Source organism: Amyelois transitella, chromosome 12 (genome assembly GCF_032362555.1).
Source record: "Amyelois transitella isolate CPQ chromosome 12, ilAmyTran1.1, whole genome shotgun sequence".
NCBI lineage: Eukaryota > Metazoa > Arthropoda > Insecta > Lepidoptera > Pyralidae > Amyelois > Amyelois transitella.
In genome coordinates this window covers 6,579,085-6,590,476 of record NC_083515.1, presented here as the reverse complement: position 1 = coordinate 6,590,476, position 11,392 = coordinate 6,579,085, and the positions used below count along the sequence as shown (strand labels likewise).

General features: G+C 34.4%; 2 protein-coding genes across 2 annotated transcripts; one reads left to right on the top strand and one right to left on the bottom strand.

The window, feature by feature from the left end:
* The first annotated feature begins 641 nt into the window (after positions 1–641).
* On the top strand, positions 642–1,097 carry LOC106142544 (signal peptidase complex subunit 1). The gene has a single exon (XM_013344339.2). It carries the CDS (start codon positions 742–744, stop codon positions 1,021–1,023), a length of 282 nt encoding a protein of 93 aa, XP_013199793.1. The 5' UTR covers positions 642–741; the 3' UTR covers positions 1,024–1,097.
* A 46-nt stretch (positions 1,098–1,143) lies between these two features.
* On the bottom strand, positions 1,144–11,382 carry LOC106142542 (GPI inositol-deacylase). The gene is made up of 17 exons (XM_013344337.2): positions 10,917–11,382; positions 10,745–10,836; positions 10,448–10,578; positions 10,040–10,197; positions 9,683–9,961; positions 9,278–9,448; positions 8,845–8,966; positions 7,436–7,570; positions 6,577–6,733; positions 5,529–5,800; positions 5,239–5,367; positions 4,749–4,970; positions 4,352–4,540; positions 3,700–3,853; positions 2,854–3,329; positions 2,666–2,767; positions 1,144–2,483 (listed from the first exon to the last, which is right to left on the bottom strand). Exons 1-17 carry the CDS (start codon positions 11,067–11,069, stop codon positions 2,042–2,044), a joined length of 3,384 nt encoding a protein of 1,127 aa, XP_013199791.1. The 5' UTR covers positions 11,070–11,382; the 3' UTR covers positions 1,144–2,041.
* Between the last annotated feature and the right edge of the window lie 10 nt (positions 11,383–11,392).

Sequence of the window (11,392 nt, the reverse complement as noted above, 5' to 3'; positions counted from 1 at the left end):
TATACTATTTACTACATCCATGGGAAAGATTTGGCGTGGTGCTATTCTTAAGTGCCGGAAACCAGTCGGACATACAAATATAATCATTTATTTTTATCTTTCATCCTTGTGTCATTCATTTATTTGAATTGGTGACATTATTAAGTTTGCAGAGTGTACGAGGACGCAGGCACGCTGATTGGGGCTCTTAAATTATTATATTACGTTAAACCCAGACGGTTCTAATCGGTGCGACCGAGACCATACGGAGTCAGCAGCAAGCTGCATAGTTTTTTATCAAGACCACCACCGTCCCACACATTATTTTTAGAAAATGGAATGGATTGCTTTGGTATAAACCTAAAGTACTGCCATATTTGCAGTTTTTAATTTCTTAACTATTTTGGAAAACAAGAAATTACTACTACGGCAACACCGTTGGACGATCAAAGACAACAGATCATACTTTTTAAATTGTACTTTGCTTATAACATGCTTTTAGAGCCATTTCTCATATGGTATTCGCTGCTCAAATTAAGGAGGATAATTATGAATGTTGACGATGAAAAGGAAAGAATTTTAGTGTACAACTTCAAATTCAAAGAGACTATATCAAATTGCATAATACAAAAAAAAATTGTCTATGATTCACAAACACGAGTGACGTGTGTTCTTGTTTGTTGACGTTGTCAATTTCACCTGTCGAAAATTTTTAGAAGTGCTATATTTGTTTTGCAATTTCAATAATAATTATATATCAAAATGGACTTTTTCACATCAATTCCGACCCACATTGACTACGTCGGCCAAGCAAAAGCTGAGAAGCTGTACCGAGCTATCATAACCCTTTTCAGTATTGTTGGATTCGTTTGGGGTTACATAGTTCAGCAATTCTCTCAATCTGTGTACATTCTTGGGGCCGGTTTTATTCTAGCTGCAATCCTGACACTTCCTCCCTGGCCCATGTATCGACGTAATCCTCTGAATTGGCAAAATCCAAGAAATGCTGACGAGAAACCCGCAGGCAAGAAAGGCAAGAAATAGGAAAACATTCCACTCCTTTGATTAAGTGTACATCTATTTTATGTTAACTTCAATAAAAGCATAGCGTTTAAGAATTATTTGTTTATTTTATAACCGAAATTCGAATTCAATGTTCTCTACAAATAAAAAAAACATGACAAACTTTGTTACCGCAAAGACTATTTTTCCAACATAAATTGAAATTTATAAAATGCAATCACAAAGTAAAATAAATTAAAAAGAACTGCCTCCTGTTGATATCCTCCTTTTTTTTGAGGTTGGTTATATTTTAAAAACCTAAATACATATAACAAACATTACAAAAAACTGCATCAAATTCTGTACAGGGAAACATTAGATAATCGCGGAAAAAACATACATACATTTTAAACTGTCAACCACCTTTTGTTGAAGATTGTTAAAAAGATGAACAATTTTGTAAAAAGTAACAAACAACATTTCAGTATAAAAAAAATCTTAGGCCAGCTACAGATTCTCGTATGAATTTACCTACCTACCTTTATGAAATGAGTTGGGTTTGGGTTGGTAGCTACCCAAATGTCAATATAATTGTACCTATCAATAGTATATGGTGGTACCAATAGGACAACTTGAACTGGCCACAGTATTTGACCATTTAATGGTTGGCTGTATACTCTCTAGTACAAAAATTTAATACTGGTAGTAATCTCATAGCCTTTTTATACATATAAAAAAACAATTTGGCCAAAATTATTGATACATAATTTAAAAAATACATCTGTATGGTTAACAGAAAAACAAACAGCCTTACAATAGTCATAAATTATAATACACATCTCACTGAGAAAAATACATAGAGCCTTAACCTGTCTCTTTTAATAAATTGAAACTAAAGGAAATAATAAGAATTATATTTTCCAGTTATTTGTAAAACATATGAGTGTAAGTTAAACACAAATAAAGAAAATTTGATCACACTTTTCAGCTGTTGAACACAATATATAATCTCTTATCTTACAGCTATAAATATAAAAGGTAATACTCATACATGCATGTATTATAACTCATCATTGAAACTAAACTTCTCTCTAAGATTTTTAAAAACATTGTATATCCTACTTTCGTTGCACACATCACAATCATCACTGGTGCTTGCGTCATCATTAGCATTCAAACCTTTTTTTTTATTATTTTCTTCACTAGGCGCGTTTTCATCATCTTTGTCTTTAGCATTTGGTTTACTGTTCACATTCTCTTCAGTTTCATTCTTGTCACTATTAATTTCATTTTTTTGTTCTGCATTGGCATCATTTGGAGCATCTTCTATATCTGTTTCTTCACCTGGTGGTTTGTCTTCACTATCAAACATTTGTTGTACAGTTATGAGGATGACCATAAATGTAACACCATAATTGACGAAGGTTAGAGAAAATGGTCCCAACACTAATATACACACAGCCATTGTGAACAGTGCATGTGCCATTGCCTCATAATTTTTTCTGGAAAATAACATTTGTAGAGAAGCATAGAATTTACCAAGATGTGTTGAAAAAGGTATTTTAAGAATAGGTATCTTGCCATTTGTTTTTGACAAATTATCAGCAAAACCATTTTTAATGTAAACATCGTAAAAAAACTAATTCCGCACACTTCTGGATTTCTCTTTTTTAATAATACTTACAAATTCTTTCTTGGTCCTTCCATCTGCCATATAAAACTTGAACAAGACGCAAGTGCCATGCCGGTATGTAAAGATGTATCTGGTTTCAATTCCATTGAGTACCTTGTAACATTTATTATGTTAGCATAATAAAGAAAATACTATTTATTTAATTTGTTTAGTAAAAAGTCTTTTAAGGCAAAACTTACTTGAAATTTCTAGCCCACGTCATCAGCACTGGCAAATTCACTATTGTTACAACAATCCACATGAAGAATAACATCATATGGAAATTCAAGTTGTTCAAATTATCATCTATAATTTCTTCAGCTTCTATCTTTTTATCTTCAATTTCATCACATTTTGGCACAGATTCTCCTTGGCCTTTTTCTACACTATTTACTACTATAGCTTTTTCACTCTCTGTTTTTTCATTATCATTGTTAGAACTGTCCTTTATCTGACTAATTTCATCTCTTTTCTCACTTTTCTCTTTATTGTCTTCTATTGCTTTAATATCCGTTGAAACATCATCATTTGAAGAAGTTTTTATAAGACTAGATTCAGATTCATTATTTGTGCTAACAGTCTTTTTAGATTTGAACATTCTGCATATTCTTGATGCAACTTTGGCCATCAATTTGTACGCGTAGTCTTCTAGGTACTCTTCGTACATTTTTGACAACTGAAAAAAATAAGAATATTACTGATCCTTTTCATTCATGGTACGAAAGCCTATTCTCTCCAAATAAAATCGCTGTGAGATACGAAAGTTCATGATTGTCATTTGTCTATCGGACCTTAACAACATAACATTATGATACCCGTCCTCAAAAATCCTTTAGGCTTTCCATATATCCGAGTATCAGAATGGCTAACGAACGTATTATTTTAGTTTTTTAAAGGCACTCCTAGTTGTCCTACCCTCTCAGTGTCTATGATAGATTACTTTACCTACATACATATAGTCACGTCTATTAACAGACAGACAGGGGCAGACAGAGCCAACAGTTTCGAAAAGTTGTTGGGTTCCTATAAAAAAAACATATACTAACCATAAACGCGTAGAAGGCAGCGCCGGCCATCATGGACGCGGCGCCACAAGAAAGCGGCGCGGCAGACACGAGCACGATGCTCACCAACACAGGAATCTTCTGGAGTGCAGACGCCACTCGCTCGGCTAGACCACTACCGCCCCGCCACACTATTCTGTGAAAACCATAGATATGTGAAAACAGTATAGCATTAGGGATGATGGTAAGCCAATAGGTATAAAACTGCCAATACCGAAAACGGCAGTTTGCATCTTTACTTTTGTGAAAATGTAGGGAATGGTGTAGGTGTACCCTAGACTACGAATTTGATAGCCGCCGGCGTCCGAGCAATTTGGAACACGCATCTAAATTGTAATTGGAAAAGACAATAAATTGGTGTGCGATGTTGTAAAGTAAGGACAGAACATATATTTTGTTATCTAGTTTTAAAAATTATGCAATTCATACATGCATATTATATACTAGCGACCCGCCCCGGCTTCGCACGGGTGCAAAATTTTGTTATTATACATAAAAACCTTCCTCTTGAATCACTCTACCTGTTACAAAAAACCGCATCAAAATCCGTTGCGTAATTTTAAAGATTTAAGCATACAGACAAACAGACTAAAATAGCGACTTTGTTTTATACTATGTAGTGATTTTATCTTACCTAAATAATAATCGATGAGCTAACTGTGATGAAAACACCATCACAATAACGGTTGCAGCGGCCGCAATGTTCAATAGTCCAAGCGCGGTCATATAAGTTGGCAACACTACGAGCGAACGTACGAAATATTGCAACTCTTGGTTATTGTGACTGGCAGTCTCGGTGATAAATGATAAAAACGGGATAGCCCTGAAAATAATGAATGATATAATTACTATCGTATTTATAGGTAAGTAGGTAGGGAATTTTGAAAATAAAATTTTTCAAAGTCGGAATATCATCACCAAGCCATCCAGTTAATTGTTGCCTTCGAGTCATTGTGAGACTGTTGGCCATGTCCACCCCGTAAAGATGTGATCATTTAGGTATATATAATTAAAAAAAGGACATCGCTTACACCAAAGCCATAGTCGCCAATCTCGCGTAAACGAGCGCGTAGTAAGGCTTCACTCCCTCGCTCATCAACGCCATATGGATCGACTGGCAGGATCCGTGTTCAATGACATGGAGGATGTTACTTCTAGCAGCTAACAACACTATGGCTGCCATGTACGGAAGTAGCACCGGCGTGTAGTATCTCACCATTTGCCCGAGACGGTGGTACCAGGAGGTAGAAATGCTGGAATGGGAAGATATATTTTACATATAAGTATGATTAGATATAACAAAATTTTGATAAATTTAATAATAGAAATATATAGAAAACTTGTATACTGGGATGCGTAGAAAGTGTACCAACTCGTTGAGCGGCTTGAATGTTTAAACATCTCACACACTTGCAAAATAAGTGGCTACAATTACAAAATATGCATGTACAAAATCTAACTCTTGATTAAAATACTGGGAAGTAAGAATATTACAATATGTATTTTGTTGCTTTTACTTGCCTAATAGTAAAAGTGCATTGAGGATCCAACAATAAAGTTATTTTCGGATGCTCCTGCGCTTCCAATCCTAACGTAACATTAGGATTGCTCATGAATAACCTCAGCTTCATTGGAGACAGTTTGGATTGGCTGCAATGGTAAACAAAACAAATATATATATATATAATTTGGTGTTAAAAAAGGTAAATATGGCTGCTGTATAAAGCAGCTAGCAGACATAGGGTAACCCCATAGTTACATGACCCTTCTCAACGGGCATTAATTAAACAAATAAAGACTTTTATACTTACGTAAAATAATGATAATACTCTTGATTCTGCCCCCAAGGCACACTCAATTCAGCCGATACATGATACTGTATTGCTTTGCAATTAGCCGTAGGTTCTACATAAAGTAGGTAGGCCTCGTGGATCACATTGAAATTCGTCAGAATTAATTCGTAATATAGACTGTCCTTTTCTGTCTCCGCCTTTATAACTGACTTTCCAAACGAGAAATATGAGGGTAGGCTTACGGTGATCTGTCTTGATGCATGATCATTTATATCTACGTTTAAAACTACCTGAAAGAAATATTTTCTAGGATTTATTAGCTTCCTAGAAAACGTTCGCGACTCCCAATCACGTAAAACGATAAATCACGTTAATTCCCATCCCTTGTTAACGTCGGGAAATCCTTGTTTAGTCTCCGTAAGGAGTATTTACATTTCTAGCTTTTACCCGTGTATTTACCGCCATCTACAAAATAATACAGGCTTTTCGCAAATCCTACGGAAAATATATTTTACCGGGATGAAAGGTCCTTCTCCAAACTCTAAATTACGCAAAATTTCATTGGTTCAGTACATAAGACGCGAAGGCAACAAACAAATAAACTCCCTTTCGCATTTGTAAGTTGGGATATATCCCATACATGCCAAATTATAGATTCCTACTTTCAGTACTTTCGGTTGTACTTTGACAGTCACATAATCCTACTACTATTATAAAGGCGAAAGTTTGTATGGATGTATGGATGTTTGTTACTCTTTCACGCAAAAACTACTGAACCGATTACCATGAAATTTGGTATGTAGGTAGCTGAAGACCCAGAATAACACATAGGCTACTTTTTATCCCAGAGTTCCCGCGGGATTGATAGGGTTTCCATGCGGACGAAGTCGCGGGTGGCCTCTAGTAAGGAAATAGTTCAATTAACTGATGATAATGAAAAAACTGGTATCGTCTGTTTCGAATTTTCGATATAATAATGCCGAAACCTCGACAAATGTGGGATCGGCTTACTTTTTTTGGTTTGAAGATTTTTATCAATTCATGAGAAACAGAGTAGCAAACATACCGGTTTCCTAGTTGGCGATACTTTAACGACCACGTGGGTCCAATCAGGAAAGTCATCTTTCAACCTATGAAGGTGTACTGTCGCTAGTTTTCGTTTCCCGAAGTTGGTGGCAGCACCAGTCCAGCGGCTCAGCTCGGCTAATGAAGTTGCTTGTTTACTGCAATAAGCAAAGATAAATTTAAGCCGCCCCGCTAGCGCCTACGCAGCTTCGACATAGCGGTATACATAATTATGCATAATACATATAGACCGTGTAGGCTCAAGCAAGACTACGACGCTCAAAAGGTGCCCCGTGTGGGGGCCTTCGAGTCACTATGCCACCACCGCCAGTGACTTTATAAAAATTTCGGTTATATTTCGGTATGAGGCACTCCCCACACGATTCGGCTCTTTTAACCAAAAGTTTGCTCTCGCGTTCGCTCAACGGCACACCCTTTCTCCAAAGGTGAAAATTCTTGAAAAAAACTATATACCTAGTGTCGTCCCTTTAGTTAAGGTCAGTTAAATCGTAAAAACTACTTACATTTATCATGTTGCTTCTATACTGGTCTGGCTTTGTTTCGAAAAAAACAGTGTGTGCCAGCTGCTTTTCTTCCCGCGCAAATTATAAGGGATAGTTATGCGAAAGGCCTAAAAATTATATTATTTCTTCTAAGATGTGCTAGTAACGTGTCACTATCTTCGTATCTAAATACAATCCTTAAGCCATCCAGCTAAATTTGTCTTCCGAGCCTTTTGCCTTTTGTCATTATTCCCTAAAAACGTGATATTTACACGTATCATGTCATCAACAATTAGCAAAAATATTTCTTCCCAACAAAGTGTGAATCTATTTTTCTTATAAAAGTGCATCGCATACCAATATCTATAAGTGTTGTGCGTGTACTTGGCACTACATCCAAATATCCAGTCTTTGTCATCCACGTTTACCGCTTCTACCGCTACGAACCGATTTTGCGGGAAAGTCACAAGTCTTATCATCAAATAGGTGGTCCTGAAAAGAAGTTGTAAGGAACTAGTAAATAATTTTTATTTTTTTAGGATATTTTTTTCATTTTAGGTAAAGTAAATTTAAAGAATAATGAGGAGATTTTTTCCAATATAAAAAATAATTATTTTAGGCTGAGGTAACTTAATTAGACATTTAAAACTACATATTATCAAACAAAGATTGACTCGTCTCTTTAAAAGGTCTCTGCCTTAATAAGTACTTATATACAAAGTATTCTTTAGAACACAGTGCGAAGTCGACACAAGTTGCTATTGTGTAGTATATATAGTATAAGTTATTTCATCTATAATTCTTAATCATATTTTTGAATGACGGGAATCATTCTCATATAAATTAAAAAGAAAGCGAAAACTCTTTCTGATCTATGCAAGTCTTGTTTGCGTCTATCTTTTTAACGTAAATACTTGCATACATCCTCCTATACGTATCCTGTAGTTTAGGTCATAAAGATAATTAGGTATGTAACGAAAACTACATTTTCTTTATTCTTAAAATCCGCTAGTTACGATAACATTATTAAAATATGGCCTTGGAAAAGTTGGGTCTAAATTGATATCATCGCTAGTGTGGAAGAAAATCAGGTTAAGATCACAGCACTGTGATAAAGAGGAATGCAAACATTGATCAAGACTTTTTGATTAGATCAAGAAATTTATAAATTTTGTAGTCTGTTTTTTTTTTAAATTGTAGGAACTACCTAGTTGGTGGGTAAAAGATTATGAAAAGATGCAAAGCTCAATAAAGAAAGATATATAGCCTATCTATTTAACGAACATAAATATTAGGAAGATACATAAACGTAATGACGCAACTAACCCAAAATAAAATTCCCTTAACCAAAATCCCCCCGGTTGGAAGCCTGCCAATGGCGGTGTTGACATAGGTAAAATGAATGAACGACGATTGCCTTGCGCGATTACTAAATTTACGTTGTCTTGCGCAAGATACGAGAATACCTATTCTTAATTCATTTTGAGTTTGAAACTTATAATTTATTTTTCATTATTTTTTCTGGTGCGTAATATGTGTAGTTGAGAGCAGCACTAAATGCGATAAGCTCTCGAACCTGGTGTCACAAATATTAATTATATTGTGAATAAAAAAAGTCGGTAAAATCTTCGCAAAGTTTCTTCAGCGAATCCTATACATAAAAATACTGAAAATTCAATAACAGAATTAGCTATGAATTCATTTTATTTGTATTTGGCGCGATAAAGTAAATTTAAATGATAAAAATAGTAACATGTAATACTTACTTTTCAATCTCTGGTCTGGACACCTGGTAAATTCGTCTATTATCTTCGTACCAGAAAGCATCCATAAGCATGGTCACATCAGGTCTCACTATATCTGGACTTAGGAACATTGACCGATTGGCCTAAAATAAATAACTGATATATACTGTCTTTGTACAATGAAGTTGTGTTTTAATTGAGTAAATAATTAAAAGTGTCCATAATAATTAAAGTATTAAAATGATACAGAAGTAGTGACTTCTACTTATTTTACTTCATAAACATAGTGGGCAAAGTTAGGATCTTTGCTGCTAGTCAACAAAGTACAGTAACAGGTGGTGCAAAATTTTTATATCATATGCACTTGTAGAAATGAGATATGCATACAAATTTTAGTATTTACATCTTTCAGTTTCCTTTCAAAATAACACTAACACAAATAATTAAACCCTACCTTAAAAAAATGCTTTGCCATTTTCTTTAGCTCATTTTTCTCTACTTTGATTTGTTTCGTATGTGGTTCAACTATGGAAAACAAATATCTATTGATCGCCATAACTAGTTGTTTGCACCACACTATGCTAACATGGTCTGTTGACACCCAAACTCCGGGCACGGATGTTGTCTGAAAAATAATTTTTTATGTGATAACATTTTTTGCTACACTGTTGGTGAGTTGGATTCAGATATATAATGATTTTTTTTAGATTAAAAAAGGATAAAAATTACAATATCTCTCTTGATCTTCTATTAATCCCTGGTTGAAACCAAGTCCAAACTTCACAAATATGTTGAAAATATTTCACAGTTAACATTAGACTAAGAACAGCCAGCTTTTTAATTTATAAGATATACTTACAAGAGCTCCAATGTCACTTTCATTGGATGTTGTCAACCAAGAAGGGATCAATACATCTCGCGGACCACTTCCAAAACTTAGCAAAAGCTTTTTATCTCTCATGTTTTCATCTACAGTAATGTTAGCCTCCCATTCCATGTTCATCCGTAGGTAATAATGATTCATTTCCATGTCAAAGTTTATTACTGGAGCCTGAAGAGGTGCTGCTAATGTGATTGCTATTGATGTGGTATTTAAGGTACTTGGATATGCTAAGAGCCTTTTAGCAATTACACCACCCTAAAATGATGAAATCACAGCAAGGACTATTTGAAATAAACTTTAAATAAAAACATACCTGTAATAAATACTACAAACCATTGAATGGCCAATGAGAATCACAGAAGTTGGCACCATTTTAGTATACTTATTGCTCTTGTATAAGCTCAAAATCTTGGTAATGCAGGCTGATGCATATTCAGTTTGTCTCTGCAATACTCCACCAAACAATCCCGAAAGTTCCTCATTGTACTTTACTGTTAAATAAATAAATAAATCTTAATTAGCAAAACCTGTACTGGTTCCTGAACTAGGAATACCTGTATCTTAGAAACCAGTTCTTCTCAACACAATCAGCATAAAAGTTTATTTTAATTCTCTAATTAGGCAAAATGTCAAAATTTTTAAAATCATTTTATTATAGAATACAGCAACATCTTGATACCACAAAAAAACTTTTTGGAATTTTTAATTATCTCTTTGTAAATAAATAGATAAAGAACTTACTTGTAAAAAAATCAAAATGATAATCATAATCACGAGCTAGGGCTTTTCGAAGAGCCACAGATGCCAGAGACCGGGCCTGCATGTGACTACCAGAGTTCCCAGGTAGGAATAGAACAGGTACCCCGTTAAACCTTAACATATGAATTACATTTAAGTATACACCTATAATACAGCATTTTATTTTATAACACGCCAGCATTAATTACAAACAGTTTAAAATTTATATACAAAACTTAGGTTTCTCCGTCAACTTCTGTAGTTGGTTGACATAATGACACTTGCATTGGTTTAACTTACCACATTTTCCTAGTCATTTCAGTCAACCTTCCCTCACTGTAAGCATAAAGTCCATATTGAGGATTATCAATATTTTCTGGCACTGAAATTTCCTGAAAATGAAAAAGTAATAAGATCAGTGAAAAATATATTGAAAAAAAATTAACAATAGGGTCTTAATTTATACACATACCACAAATTGGGGAAATTCAAACATGTAAGTCATTACACAATAATTATTTTTATCACTGAAATGCAGATTTAAAACACCAAGGAGATAACCCGCAACAAATAAAACTGATATTATTTGAAAGACACTCGAATTTATCACTTTAAGGACCTTCATCTTGGCACTACTTGGTTCCTAAAAATCCCAATATGTGTCCTATAACTTTTATTGGGAATCGGTATTTATTTTCCATAAAACAGTATGAAGACAAATAGAAAATCATGAAGTAAGTCAGGGGAAACTAGAAGTTTAAATGCAGCTACATTTGACATTGTTCAGCTGTTGTCCTTCTATAATTATATGTAGTCACATTACAAAAAGGAATTTATTTAAACAAACAAATAAAATCTTGACGAACTCTGTGTGACTAACAGACAAAAACGAATCGTCCAGCAAAACAAACAGAATGACTTTTACACTTGTTTGGTTGACGTTGATGA